Source organism: Haematobia irritans, chromosome 1 (genome assembly GCF_050003625.1).
Source record: "Haematobia irritans isolate KBUSLIRL chromosome 1, ASM5000362v1, whole genome shotgun sequence".
Classification (NCBI taxonomy): Eukaryota; Metazoa; Arthropoda; class Insecta; order Diptera; family Muscidae; genus Haematobia; species Haematobia irritans.
Genome location: NC_134397.1, coordinates 94553053 through 94568207, shown reverse-complemented (window position 1 = coordinate 94568207; position 15155 = coordinate 94553053). Strand labels below are relative to the sequence as shown.

At 37.8% G+C, this 15155-nt stretch overlaps 2 protein-coding genes and 1 long non-coding RNA gene across 4 annotated transcripts in view; 1 reads left to right on the top strand and 2 right to left on the bottom strand.

Annotated features, from left to right (window-relative positions):
• The window catches only part of Wdr37 (WD repeat domain 37), an 85261-nt gene extending 81647 nt beyond the window's left edge, over positions 1-3614 (top strand). The window contains exons 4-5 of the mRNA XM_075291162.1: positions 2925-3171; positions 3239-3614. Coding sequence (XP_075147277.1) covers positions 2925-3171; positions 3239-3364 — 373 coding nt within the window. The 3' untranslated portion in view covers positions 3365-3614. The remainder of the gene's footprint in view (positions 1-2924; positions 3172-3238) is intronic.
• An 847-nt stretch (positions 3615-4461) lies between these two features.
• Positions 4462-10503, bottom strand: LOC142221437 (uncharacterized). Of its 2 annotated transcripts, none has more exons than XM_075291160.1 (2): positions 9746-10503; positions 4462-4604 (listed from the first exon to the last, which is right to left on the bottom strand). In XM_075291160.1, exons 1-2 carry the CDS (start codon positions 10310-10312, stop codon positions 4524-4526), a joined length of 648 nt encoding a protein of 215 aa, XP_075147275.1. In that variant the 5' UTR covers positions 10313-10503; the 3' UTR covers positions 4462-4523. The 2 variants fall into 2 exon arrangements, with proteins under 2 accessions (XP_075147275.1, XP_075147276.1); XM_075291161.1 differs by lacking the exon at positions 4462-4604 and adding an exon at positions 9294-9671.
• Positions 10504-12996: 2493 nt separating this feature from the next.
• LOC142240199 (uncharacterized) lies at positions 12997-13808 on the bottom strand. The gene is made up of 2 exons (XR_012723189.1): positions 13408-13808; positions 12997-13347 (listed from the first exon to the last, which is right to left on the bottom strand). It is a non-coding gene; the product is annotated as an uncharacterized LOC142240199 (long non-coding RNA).
• Between the last annotated feature and the right edge of the window lie 1347 nt (positions 13809-15155).

The following is a 15155-nucleotide window of genomic DNA, read 5'->3' as shown; positions in this document are numbered from 1 at the left end:
GGAGTTGGTGGATGCTAGAACCTTCCGTAGTGTGGAAGCCTCGGACGTATTCTCAATACTGCTGCACTAATCATTACAAGAGTTATGCAGAGCATTTCTCAGTTCTCGCTTGTATCCTCTCAGATTCTTCTTGTAAGCATCCCAATCCTCAGGGGATCTAGTGGACTTTGCCTTGTTAAAGAGCTTCCTGCAGGATTTCCTCATATTACTTAATTCCGTAGACCACCATTGTGGTCGATTTTTCCCCCTTGGCTTCCCTCTAGGGCATGCAGCTTTCAGTGAGATGTTGAAGGCCTTAGTAATCCGCTCCACTGCGTGTTCGATATCTTGCACATTTCTCATATTTGTCTCTGTTATTTCCGGTATCATCATATTGAACGATTCCCTATACCTATTCCAGTCAATTTCCCCCCAGTTTTGCTTTGGAACCATACCGTCCAATGCTTTATTAATGATAGCCATCACAAGGCTGTCTTTAGCAACTGAGGCAATCGATATTTGATCCCTTTTGGAGGATGGCAGCTCATCCGACGATCGTTCCCTTTTTCCAGTCTCAAGAATTCCTTGAGCCCATATTAAGGAATCGCTTTGTTTAGCCGACACCGTGCTTGGGTCGACTGATCCTAACTTCTTTAGGATAAACAAATCATTTCTGCGTTCCTTGAATCTCTTTCGTGAGGGATTACCTCCTTTTGATGTCGTTACCTTAGAAAAAGTTCGACTTGTCAGAGTGTCGTCACCTGTCGACCCGTCTACAGGTCTACTAATTGGGCCTAACTCTTGGTCATTGCCCAGATTTCTAACTCCAGTCGATACCCGTCCACTGGGCCTTGAAGTTAGCAACCCAGTGGATGACTTTGAATTTCGCTGCATGGTGGCTTAATATCCCACCACACTTCAAATTCTTAGTAGGTACCTAATAGGTAATAGGTACTACCTATTACGATGAGTTTATCCGCTATTAAAAAAAAACACGTCCGTTCCGTTCGACGGTTGAATTTGCTCATAAACATTGAAAGTTCGAAGGGTACTTGCATAATATACCGAAACCTTAGTAGTTTACATTAACGGTCTCATTAAATTTTTTTTAAGCTAAAATTGATTTGTCAGTAGGATATAGAGATACGTTATAGATATCATATTTATTTAATTTTTAATTATTATTATTAGTGTTTAAGAAATATTTGAAGTTTAACCAATAATATATTTTGTAACGAATAGGGCCTCTATGAGGCTATGTTACTAATAAAGTTGAAATAAAAAAAAAACCTAATAAGCCGTTTGAAATGTTGCGTGTAGACCATTATGGCCCAATTCATGGAAGTAGCTCGAAGAAACAGTTGTTTGTAGTTATAGATGCGTGTTCCAAGTTTGTGAAACTATATCCCACGAAAACTACTGCCACGTCTGAGGTGATTAGGGCCCTATAGGAGTACTTTAGATACTATAGTAGACCTACGAATATAATTTCCGACCGAGGTTCTTGTTTCACATCCAAAGAATTTGAAAAGTTTATTGAGGCAAACAACATTAGACAAATACTTATTGCTACCGGTTCACCACAAGCTAACGGACAGGGTGAGTGGGTGAATAGAAATCTTGGGCCAATGATAGCAAAGCTTATAGACTGCGAAGGCAATCAATCCTGGGAAAAAGTTATAGAATCTGTTGAATTCAGTTTGAACAATACTAAACATAGAATGATCGACCAACACCCAAGCATTATGTTATTTGGGGTAAATCAAAAAGGGAAAATTTTAGATAAAATTAGAGATAGCATTATGGATGATGATTACGAGAATGTTGAGGATATTAGAAATAAAGCTCACGAAAAGGAGATGCAAGCCCAGGCTTACAACGAAAGACAGGTTAATCAGAATAGGAAATCTCCCGTTAATTACGCGAAATGAGACTACGTTATGATAAAGAATTTCGATACTAGCACAGGTGTAGCAAGGAAGTTAATACCTCGATACAAAGGGCCGTACAAAATAACAGAAATGATCGATATATTCTAGAGGACGTAAATGGGTTTCAACAAACTCAAATACCTTATAGGGGTATATGGGCCGCAAACAACATCAAGCACTGGTTTCGAGGTCGGAGTAATTGACTAACAGGAATCTGAAGAATCGGGTGATTCTTTTTGTCAGGAAGGCTGAATTGTAGTATATTAGTAATATCTAAGTATTTTGCTAATACCTAAGCTGTACCTTATTGTAGTAAAAATATTGACAAGTGTTATCGATAAGTATTAAATGTAAAGACTGCAGTGTATGCTTTAGTTGTTATCGACCAGATCGGTCAGTCATAGTTGAGAGATTGTAAAACGAAGCACACACTGCTACTTTTGTGACAAATAAACCGCAAACAAATCAAATCGCCTACAAAGTGTTTTACTCACTACATTATCAAAAAGTCTTTGTCTTTAGTTCCCTTAAATATTTAAAATTGACCTAATAAAATAAACCGAAAATAAATGGACGAAAGACATTAAAGTCTTTCGTCGAAAATCAACACTTCAATAATCGCAAATTTTGAAAAATTCGATTTTTTCATATTTTAAAAACGTAGGTTAGGTGGCAGCCCGATGTATCAGGCTCACTTAGACTATTCAGTCCATTGTGATACCACATTGGTGAACTCTCTTATCACTGAGCGCTGCCCGACTCCATGTTAAGATCTATGACAAGGGACCTCCTTTTTATAGCCGAGTCCGAACGGCGTTACACTTTGCAGTGAAGCCACTTAGAGAAGCTTTGAAACCCTCAGAAATAAAAACGTAGATCTTTGCAATTCTCGAATAATCGAATGTCGACATTTCCCAAATTTAAAAAAAATCGAATTTTTCAAATTTTGAAAGATTCTGATGTTTTCAAGCTCAAAAATACTTTATCTAATTAGAACCTTTTTAATTTTTTTAGGAGTGTTACATCAACTGTATTTTCCAAGGATGATAAAGTAGTTTCGGGCTCTGACGATCGTACAGTAAAAGTTTGGGAATTACGAAATATGCGATCCGCTCTGGCTACCATACGTACAGACTCATCTGTTAATAGATTGGCCGTATCAAATTCGGGTATAATAGCAATTCCCCATGATAACAGACAAATACGTTTATTTGATTTAAATGGACAGAGAGTAGCACGCCTGCCACGCACCAGTCGACAGGTAAATTGCGTAGTTTTTACATACTAAAATATTTTTATAATTCAGCTTATAATTTTTATTATTTCAGGGTCACAGACGTATGGTTTCCTCTGTAGCTTGGGCTGAGGAGCCAATACTCAATTGTGATTTATTTTCGTGCGGATTTGATCGGCGAGTTTTTGGTTGGTCTATTATATTTCCAAAGGATAATTGAAACACAGGACATGCTATGTCTTAAACGTATATGGTATTTGTTATTACTAATTTAATTATTTCGTTGACATGATTTAAATGAATAGACAAATTAATATAAATTGTATTTAGATAAGAGAAGCAGCGCTTACTCGTTTTTTAGAGAAAAAAATCCATGTTTCATTAAAAAAAAAGGAATTGATGTAAACATTCATTTTAAAATTCAGTATTTCGTGTCAAATATATCCTATAAAATAAATATTATATCTTAATTTACAATTAATTATTATTCGAGCTATATGGACAAACTAGATTAAAGAACTTGATTAATAGAACCATTGAAAAGAAAACGCCAGATACAAATCTAGACTGTACATGTTTCAGTTCGGGCGAATGAACTTTTCCACGGCCTTTAGTATAGATCTGGCTGGGATAGATAACTCAATTTTGGGCCCTTTATGCTAACTCCTTATGGAGAAAACATTTGGGAATTTTCCTCTTACAAAATGAATCATCTTTACTACCACTGTGCATCATCTTTTCACATAGCTACATGTGAAAAGAAAAGATTATTTTATTTCGTTGTGTTACTACAGTAATGCAACAACACGAAATTTATTTTTAGAAGCTACTTGTTGAATTCACCTGGTGAACAATCGAACAAAGCTTTTGTTTCTATATTCAACAACAACATGTGACAACATACAGAAACTGGTTTTAAGGAGACAACAATAATTCTAACGCGTACATTAGTAGTGTTTTTCCTAGTTTACGACGTGCTCTTCGCTACTTATTATTTTTCATGTTAGCCTGATATTGAAACAGGCGATTAACGTCCAAATGCACTATATCTTAATTTACAATTAATTATTATTCGAGCTATATGGACAAACTAGATTAAGGAACTTGATTAAGAGAACCATTGAAAATATTTGTATCTCTCGAATCTAAACATCCGTTAATTGAAACAGCAAACATTTTTTACTGTTGAAATAGGAAACAAATTCTGCTAAATTAGCTGACATTTTTCTGCTTAACAACTGCAAATGTTTGTTGTCCCAGCAACAAACTTAGTCAATTATTTATCGATATTTTAAAAACAAAAAAAACATAAATCACTTAATAGCACAACATCTACATTTATTAAATGTGTGAAATAAATTGAATTCCATCAAAGTCAACTAAACAGGTATAAGCAGTTGATTTGGAGTGTTGTCCGGGATCAAATTTCGTTTGTTTTTCTTCTTTCTGGTTAAGGCAATCTGTAATGAAAAGAAGTAAATAAACCAATAAGTACATATAGGAATTGCATTGGTAAATTATTCTCATAAAATTGTAATGTTATGATGTTATCCTGCTTTTAATACACTCCTTTAAGATGAGATTTGGCATTTGTGCTACATTCGAGTCCGAAAATCGTTTCTCATTACGATGATACTTCTTAGAGAAGCTCTCAAACACTCAGAAATCCAATCTGCATTACTGTGGATATAGTCAACCGTTTGGTGTTTGTTCGAAACCGGGACTGAACCCACGCCCCTGTTTACCAGTTATACCGATATGAAATGAGCGTTTTTTTCTTTCCCACATCTTTGTGGGATTGTTTGTTGTGCAACATTTAACATCGCTGCCATCGCCGCTTTTGACTAAAAGTCTCATCTCCATCCAATATCGTTTGCAATTTGGCGCCTTCAATATTCCACGTTCATTTCTCACGTCAAAATCATTATTTCTGAACCGTTGAAATCTTTTGCATGTTGATTCTGATAGAGCATGATCACCATTTGCTTCAAACAAGCATTCCATGCGACTTTGCTGTATTTTTCTTCAAATGAAAACAAAAAAATAATGCTTTCCGCAAATCATCACAATTAAAAATATGATATTGTCTGTTCAATGACTTGATGTATACTAAATATTTTTCGCAGATGTCATAGCACACAAAAAAACACAAAATAAGGGCTCGTTCACAAAAATGTTGCCAACGAGACATTTGTATCTTGACACTCACTTCATACCGGTTTTTGTTGTAACAGTTTTTAATGCAGTTTCAACTAGTAGCCAGATCAAGGAACTCTGCGACAAAGATGGGGTGTGTCCAGAGTGATCTGGCGGTGAGACGGGCAGGCTTAGCTGGGCAAGCGAAAAGGTGACGAGTGTCATGTGGCCCTTGATTACAGATGGGACACATGTCTGTTACGCTGCTATCAATCACTGATAAGTAGGTACTGAGGCGGCTGCACTTCCCTGATCTTAGTTGGGCTAAAACTGTCTGGTCTGCCGTGGGAGGTCTCTCTGCTCCGGTGCTATGGGCGGCGGTCGGACTCCGAGAACAGGATTAACCTTGTAGTTTCTCACCGCTTCAGCTACAGTATCCTCATGAATCCTGTTCAGACCTTTCTGGTATGCTGCCTGATCTAGAGGCTCTCTCTTATAACGCTAGATCTCGGACTCTAAAAGGTGAAGATCAACCCTTACATTCCTGGGTGGAGGTTGTCTATCTGCAAAATGATGATTTGGATGACAACTTCGATAGCAACCACCGATTACCACTGACCGGCCAATTGCCTTATATGTAGTGAACAAGGTTTCTTTGTCCGCACCCCAAGTGCTGCCGGCAAGCGACTTGAGGACTTTGCTTCTACCGCGGAGCTTGTCACAAATTGCAGTGGCATGTGCGGACGACTTAAAAAGTCTGTCGAATGTGACTCCGAGAATCTTGGGGTAATTTGTGTTGGAATTATTTCCGCTTTCCATGTAGTGAATAGTGTGGCTGAGGATTTGGTGGGAGATATCCTCAAATTTCTTGCAGTGAAATAACTGGTAAGATCAGCGAGATAGGCGTTCAATCGATCGCATATGTCATCAACAATGGGCCCGGATGCCATGTTTTTTTTGTACACAGTTTGACCGCCACAACAAGAATGGCGTCCTCATATTTCGTTTGCTTCTTAGTAATCTATTACATACATACATGGTTGCATTTGTCATGATCAATGTACATCTATTTACAATATCCTTGTTCCCTAATTATATCGACTACAACTCGGCCAACCTGACAGTAGTGACCGCCCCGGTCACCTCGGCATGAAAGTACTTCTAGTCTTAAAATAATCGTCTACATACTTATACTACTTATGCTAGCATGTATACACTACGGGGCAGAGCAGCCCTGGGTCCCTCTACCTGGGTCATCCGACTTCCACAATCTCATATTGCAAGCTTCTATAACTCCATCATACGGAATTTGAGTGATCTGACAATTTTCAATATCACCAACTACATAACGATCATTTGGTAGCACCTTGCGCACAACGTAAGGACCCTTGAATTTCGGCAATAATTTCTTGTTGACCCCCACCGTCGTATCCACGTTCCTGACTACAACAAAATCGCCAGCCCTGAACGAATTAACCTTATAACCCTTGTCCCTGGAGCGTTGCACATTGTACTTCTGCGACCTAGCAATAGAGGCCTCGGCCCTATCCCTAATCTCCTTAATACCTCCCCCGGGGTCGAAAAAGCCCTCTTCTAGGTACTCTGAAAGTTTGTCCACTATCTCCCCTCGTTGATTGACCCCAAATAAAACCCTACTCGGGGTGTCCCCAATAGACCTATTCACCGTATTATTAAATGCAAACTCTATCTTGCCCAACTGTTTCACCCAATCCGCATGAGCCACTGGCTCACTAAGTTTAGCTAACATTCCCACCAGAGTCCTGTTCACCCTTTCAACCTGTCCATTCGCCTGAGGCGAGTGCACTGCTACCTTAACATGATCTATATTCCTTTCCGCTAAAAAGTCGCAAAACTCCTTTGACGTAAAGCAACTGCCCCTATCGGTTATACATCTGACCGGTCTACTATAATAATCAAAATATTTCAACAGCGCCGCCTTAACCTCCTTAGTACTCGTCGTAAGAACAGGATAAAGCCTGACAAACTTCGTAAACGCATCGATGATAACTAAGATGTGTTTCCTTTTCGACTGCAGCGCCGGTAATGGGCCCAAATGATCCAAATGGATTGTATGAAAAGGTCTTGGTTCCTTTGGAATACTGTGCAATGTTCTCGCATTAGGTTTATGAGGGGCAGAATACATAATACACCTCAGGCAGTTTCTTCGGTATCTGTCAATCTTCTGTCTCATCTCCGGAAACCAATAGTGGTCCTTCATCTTCAGATAGCACTTATCCACTCCTAAATGGCCCAACTTCTCGTGTATATTCCTAATTACCTCGGTCTCCATCTCCTTCGGCACAAAAAATCTCAAGACATCATTAACCCTCCTGTACACCACACCATTCACCATGTCGTATCCCTCCACAGTTCCCTTCTCCAACCTCAATCTCAAATCGCCTATCTCCCGGTCCCTAGACTGGGCCGCACACAACTGGAAGTCTATATCTTCCGCCTCAATAGTCGCCACCACATCACAACTCTGATCAATCCTAGACAGTGCATCAACATGCCCCATCCTCGCCCCAGATCTGTGCACAATAGTGTAATTATAGTCCTCCAGCTCCAATGCCCATCTTGCTATACGGCTATTAATGTTCCTCTTGGCCAGTGTCAAAGCGAGGGAGTTACAATCCGTAACAATTCGAAATCTTATTCCCTCCAAATACGCCCTAAATCTCCTCAAGGAATAAATAATAGCCAATGTCTCTAGCTCGAAGCTATGATACCTCGTCTCTGCATCTGACGTCTGTTTCGAAAAATAAGCGACCGGATGAAATGCACCGTCGTCCTGTCTTTGCATCAAAATCGCTCCAAAACCTGCTGCACTCGCGTCACAATGCAATTCCGTCTCCCTGCGAGGGCTATATATCGCCAGTACAGGGCCAGACACTAGATGCTGCTTAAGTACCTCAAATGCCCTCTTGCAATCGTCAGTGAACACATACTCGACACCGTCCTTAGTTAGCTCATATAAAGGCTTCGCTATTAAAGAAAATCCTTTCACAAATTTCCTAAAATATGAGCACAGACCCAAAAATGCCTGCATCTCTCGAACATTCCTTGGTACCGGATACCCCTTGATCGATTCTACGTGCCCTCCCGAAGGCCCAATGCCCCTTCTCGATACTCTGTATCCCAAATACTCTATCTCAGTGTATGCAAATTTGCACTTCTGTAGTTTAAGCCTCAAACCATATATAGCCAACCGATTCAAGATACTCCCTAGTAATACAATATGCTCCTCCAATGTCCTCGAAGCTATCACAATGTCATCCATATATATCACCATCTCGTTCCTGTCCAAAAAGTCTCGAAAAATTCCAGCTATGAACCGCTGAAATATGGCCGGTCCATTTTTCAGCCCAAACGGCAACCTCAAAAACTCATACTGCCCATTGGGAACCACAAATGACGTATACTTCACAGAATCCTCATCTAGTCTAACTTGATAAAATCCCGACTTCAAATCCATTATGGTAAACCATGACTTCCCCTCCAAGTACTCCAAGCAATCCTCTATCAACGGAATGGGATAATTGTCCCTCACTATTATCTTATTCAAAGACCTATAATCAATGCACATCCTAATCTCCCCACTCTTCTTCTTAGTCAACACGATAGGTGACGCATAAGGAGAATTACTATGGCGTATAATCCCCTTGTCCAACAAGTCGGCTATGATTCTGTTAACCTCCTGTTTCTCCGCAAATGACAATCTCCTCGGCGAACAATAAGTCGTGTCGCCTGAATTCACCAGTATCGACGCTCTAAAATCCGATATCTGCGGATCCTCACTAAACCTGTCAAAGTAACCCTCCCGAATCACTCTCCGAATCTTCTCTCTGTCTTGCAGTCCCAATGATGGGTTAACATCCCACTTCTCACCGTCGTCCTCAGTCTCGTTACTACACATCGCCCGCAGACGAGCGTCCTCTGCTATCTCCTCATCCCCCTCATCAACCACCGAATAAACATTACACAATCCAAAATTCGTTTCATCTTTTATTTCCACAGGCCTTGAATTTAATTCAGCTCTAGGAGCCGCGTATAAAAACAAATTAATAGAATTCATACCGGAATTATCATATAATCCATTGGGATCCGGGTCCCCATTTCTAATACATAAAATAACAGAAAATAACTCTAAAAAGTCCCTCCCGAGCAATAAGGAGCAAGGGGCACTGTCAACTAAAATATTTAAATCCATCTTCTCTCTCCTCCCACCAAACTCTAACTCAGTCGCTATTCGCCCACACGTCCTCAACCTTCCTCCATTCAAGCTTCTAAAATGCGAAAAATTTTCCTCTTCTATCATAATTCCTGGGGACAACGAACGAATTACTGCTCTGTTTATGAAGCTACATGGGCTACCAGTATCAATTAAAGAAGAGACAAAACGGAAATTAGACCCAGATAAAGGATGACCTAAAGCTACTCTTACCTTCATATTCCATTTTCTGCTATCAAGCTTTTTCAAAGTGTCTTTTGCACCAACAGTCTTCTCAAACTCCGCACATAGTTCTTCTTTTAAGCTTGGCCAGTTGTTTGCTTTAGTATTGCGCAAAAATAGTGCTGCACTTCCCGCCATCATTCGGCGTGCAAACAAAAATTTCTCTGCCGCTGCGCAGCCTACGACATTTGTGACTTTTTCAAATTCTGCTACCCATTTTACGACGCCATACTCGTCATCACCCGTAAATTTGGGTAATGCCCCTTCGATGTCTCCAAAACTTGCTAGGCCTTTTTTTTCCTCTTTTCGTTCAAGTTCATTTATCTCATTTTGCAATTTAAGAATTCTTAATTTCGCCTGCAGTTGTTTTTCTACCATATCCAAATTTTTTTCGGTTTCTTGGTTGGCCTGCTTCGTTGCATCAATGTTGTTTTGCGGCTGTACCGCATTTGCTCCAACCACATCTTTCAGCAACTCCCTTAACTGGGCTATTGTAGCCGTTTCTGGGAAATCTATTCCCATTTGTTTTAGTTGGCCTACCAACTCTTCCCGCACCATTATGAAAAAATATTCTGCTTCCAAAATTTTAAGTTTACTGTTTTCCTTTCTCCGCTAAACTTTTTCCACTTTAGTTTTTTCTTCAGTTCGGGGTTTCTTCAGTTTGATTATCTTCAGTTCCAATTTTCTTCAGTATAATTATTTAATTTCGCAACGTAGGTTTTCCACACCTGAAGATGTACACAGTTTGACCGCCACAACAAGAATGGCGTCCTCATATTTCGTTTGCTTCTTAGTAATCTATTACATACATACATGGTTGCATTTGTCATGATCAAAGTACATCTATTTACAATATCCTTGTTCCCTAATTATATCGACTACAAAATAAATAAATAAATAAATAAAAAAAGGTATTTTTTGAGCGGAAAGGTACTTTTTGCTAAATTTCAACAAAAATTTCACTGGAAGATTATTGTCAAGAGACTAAATTTTAAAGAAAATAAAATTTTGACAAAATTTTCTATATAAATAAAATTTTGCAAAAATTTTCTATAGAAATAAAATTTTGCAAAAAAATTCTGTAGAAAAAAAATGTTGCAAAATTTCCCATAGAAATTAAATTTTTACAAAATTTTCAATTGAAATAAAATTTTGACAAAATTTTCTATAAAAATAAAATTTTGCAAAAAATCTATATAGAAATAAAATTTTGACAACATTTTCTACCGAAATAAAAAATCGACAGTATAGAATCGCATTCTTTTTTCGACTAAAACATTCTTGAAGTTCAATAATATCCTGTTTTTGACTATGTCTTTTACAAAATCAAGATTTTCTTCCCACATGAACATGTCTGGTTTGCCATATTTGTAAAAGACTATTAGCAAATAAGGTTGATAAAGACTTTCTCAAAATATTAAAATATTTTGCCAAAGCTATTGTACCATAAATCTGATATCGACTCAAAAATGTCTACACAAAAGGTACTAAATCATTGGCGGGGGTACTACGGTACTGACCGGGGTGAAAAAGTATTGAAAAAAGTACTATAGTACTGCATTTTCCATCCCTGCAGTTACTACGTGCTCATCCGAACGTTCATTTTCAACAATGAAGAGATTAAAGACGTATCTTAGAAATTCGACTAGCGAGAGTAGACTCAATGGATTGGCATTAATGTCGGTTCATCGCCGAATAAATTTGCCGACTGAAGAAGTCATTGATTTATTTGTTGTCCAAAAAGCCCGTCGGCTCAATTTAATATTATAAAACAAGTAAGGAAAGTCTAAAGTCGGGCGGGGCCGACTATATTATACCCTGCACCACTTTGTAGATTTAAATTTTCGATACCATATCACATCCGTCAAATGTGTTGGGGGCTATATATAAAGGTTTGTCCCAAATGCATACATTTAAATATCACTCGATTTGGACAGAATTTGATAGACTTTTACAAAATCTATAGACTCGCAATTTAAGTCGGCTAATGCACTAGGGTGGAACACAATGTTAGTAAAAAAATATGGGAAACGTTTAAATCTGAAGCAATTTTAAGGAAACTTCGAAAAAGTTTATTTATGATTTATCGCTCGATATATATGTATTAGAAGTTTAGGAAAATTAGAGTCATTTTTACAATTTTTCGACTAAGCTGTGGCGATTTTACAAGGAAAATGTCAATTTTTGTCGAAATCAGAAAAACATATATATGGGAGCTATATCTAAATCTGAACCGATTTCAACCAAATTTAGCACGCATAGCTACAATGCTAATTCTACTCCCTGTGCAAAATTTCAACTAAATCGGAGCAAAAAATTGGACTCTGTTGTCATATGAGTGTAAATCGGGCGAACGATATATATGGGAGCTATATCTAAATCTGAACCGATTTCAACCAAATTTGGCACGCATAGCTACAATGCTAATTCTACTCCCTGTGCAAAATTTCAACTAAATCGGAGCAAAAAATTGGCCTCTGTGGTCATATGAGTGCAAATCGGGCGAACGATATATATGGGAGATATATGTAAATCTGAACCGATTTCAATAAAATTTGGCACACTAGACTACACTGCTAATTGAACTCGTAGTGCAAAATTTCAATCAAATTGGGGTAAAACTCTGGCTTCTGGGACCGTATTAGTCCATATCGGGCGAAAGATATATATGGGAGCTATATCTAAATCTAAACCGATTTCTTCCAAAATCAATAGGTATCTATTCTGAGCCAAAACACATACTTGTGCCAAATTTGAAGTCGATTGGACTAAAACTGCGACCTAGACTTTGATTACAAAAATGTGCTATAAAAAAATGGCTATATCGACTCAGGGACCCACCCTGAGCATTATTGCCAAAGACACCATGTGTCTATCTCGTCTCCTTCTGGGTGTTGCAAACATATGCACTAACTTATAATACCCTGTTCCACAGTGTGGCGCAGGGTATAAATATTGTATACATACCTATGCATAAATAAAATTTTCTACACATGAGATTACATGAATATTTTTTTTTAGTTGAATTATTTGCCAACCGAAAGCAGGTGGTTCCATCAACTATCAATGATATCTGTCAGCACAACTAACATTTGGCAATTGTAACTACATGGTAGTATGTTGGATCAACCTTGCATTGGTTGTCGCAATTTCATATTAATTGTTTTGTTTGTTGGTGCAACCGCCCTCGATTTTCTTTACTATTATCCTAACCAATTTCCAATATCAAATGAAAGGGCAGATTATATTGAGATTTTATTAATTTATTACAAGATTTACAATCATAACAAACTACGAAAATAAATACAAAAGGTGCTAACAACAAAGGCTTTTGGTCTACATATATGTGAGATCAATTTACATTACAATTTACAATTTTTTATAGGTAATGTTTGTATACCAATGACATATGGTTATTAGGTTGCAATTATGTGGTCGAACTACAGAACCTAATTCAATATATACTTGCCAGAAATTTCTTCCTTAAGCCTCTAGATATAAATACAAATCGACTTAGACTCGTCCTGTATTCTTAATACAAAAAAAAAGCTCGCTTGCCGTAAAAAGTATTTGTGTTTGTTGATGTATGAAGCCTGCAATTTTTATGGAAACTTTTGTAATCTTCCTTTTTTATAAATCGGTGCGATATTTACCTGAAGGCAACTTCTTTTCTATGGGATAAACTTTATTCAATGTATTGCGGACTATTATCAAGTAAATGCTGCTCCCCGTTTTGCAAATTTTGTAGCGTCATACCATTTACCATGTCGATATTGATATAAATATTTATTTGTTGCAACAACTACCTTACGCCCGTTCTATAATTGAACTAAGATTCTATTAGTACACTCAACTTTTGGTTGTACCAACCATTTGTTGATTCCCATGATGTAGGTCTCACTATGCTGGTGGTTACCTCAACAATTTTATGCAGCATAAAACCAAATTTATCGGCATTGGTTATTGTAACCAATTGAATGGTTATGGGAACTTCGTTTTGATCCTGTGAACTTTTTTATCGTCGTGTTGGATGTACAATGGGGAAAATAATCAAAACATTCTTCTTGGAACAAAAAATAAGTTACTGACATCATTTCTTCATTGTAATTATCGAATTGCAACCAACCATTTCTCTGGGTGTTTAAAATTATATATAATTGTCGCATTTTTCAAGAACTTTGACCTTCCACCCAAAAACAGTCATTTTCAAGCTGCTATAATAATTTTACAAAAATTTAGCTAAGAAAATGTCAATGAAATGTACATTTGATTTGATTGGTTGTACAACTAATCTCATCGGGCAACTTCAAATTGTTTTTATAATGGATAAATGTCCGCTCTGAATTGACAAATTTTTATCGGCTTAGCCATGGCTGAATAAGGAGGTTGAATCATGATAACAAAAACAACAAATTTCAATATGTTGTTTACAATTTTGAGAAGTCAAAATCAGCTGATAAAAGAATCGTATGGCATTGGTAAAAGTGGCAATTATTTATTCTTTCAATTGTCCTGAAAAAATAATTTAAATCCAGAGAAAAATAAAGGTTCAAATTTAATTGCGTCACCTATGAGTGATTGTGAAGTGGATAATTCATCCGAGGAACGCCGATATGAGACAAATAAGACTATAATACCCACCAAAGTTAAGAATGAAAGTCAGTCAAATGGATCTTCGCCATCTGCCAGTTTATGATGCAGTTTAAAAACTGATGTGCTTGGTATTTTGGGTCTGGAATATGTTATCAAGATACTCAAGTCATCTTTGAACAATTCTCCAGCTATGAATGCGCGAGTTTGTTTGAGATGCATTTGCTATGCAGTGTCATTTGGAGAGCTGCAATCACCATAAACATATGATTTTGACATCTTAAAATTTTGTCGAAATAAAAAAATTGTAATCATATGGGCCCATGATTTAACCTTCTTGTTCAGCCATGGGCTTAGCCAAGCCGCCGGAGGCAAAAATTTAGTGCCAGTCTCCACCGACAAAAATGTGTCGGCTTCATTCTCTGCCTCCGGGCCGTGCAATCATAATTATCCACCAAGATATTGTCATTGTAGCACCTTCCTTCTGTCGGACCATGTGAAAGAATGTCCTCAACACAGCTTCGAATCAATACAAATGGAATTCGTGGCTATCCAGGGCACTGCGATTTGGTTACGCAAAATTACATGAAATAGATTTGGATGTTATTGCTTTTGTTTCGGCAATGGATGATATTGTTTCGGCAACCAGCTTGCTTCGGCTATTTGCTTGCTTCCGCACTAATTATTTCGCCTGTGGCAACCCACAATACTGCTCAATTAATTTTCACTAGTCCGTTTTAATCCTCATTCCTTTACAAAGCTTTTACTAACACAAACTTTGTTGTTTATGTATTTATAATACATCGAATAG

Coding starts and splice junctions, on each gene's coding strand:
- LOC142221437 (XM_075291160.1), bottom strand. CDS start 10,312: ATGGTGCGGGAAGAGTTGGTAGGCCAACTAAAACAAATGGGAATAGAT. Junction 4,605..9,745: donor GCAGAAAATGGAATATGAAG/GTAAGAGTAGCT, acceptor TTTTCATTACAG/ATTGCCTTAACCAGAAAGAA.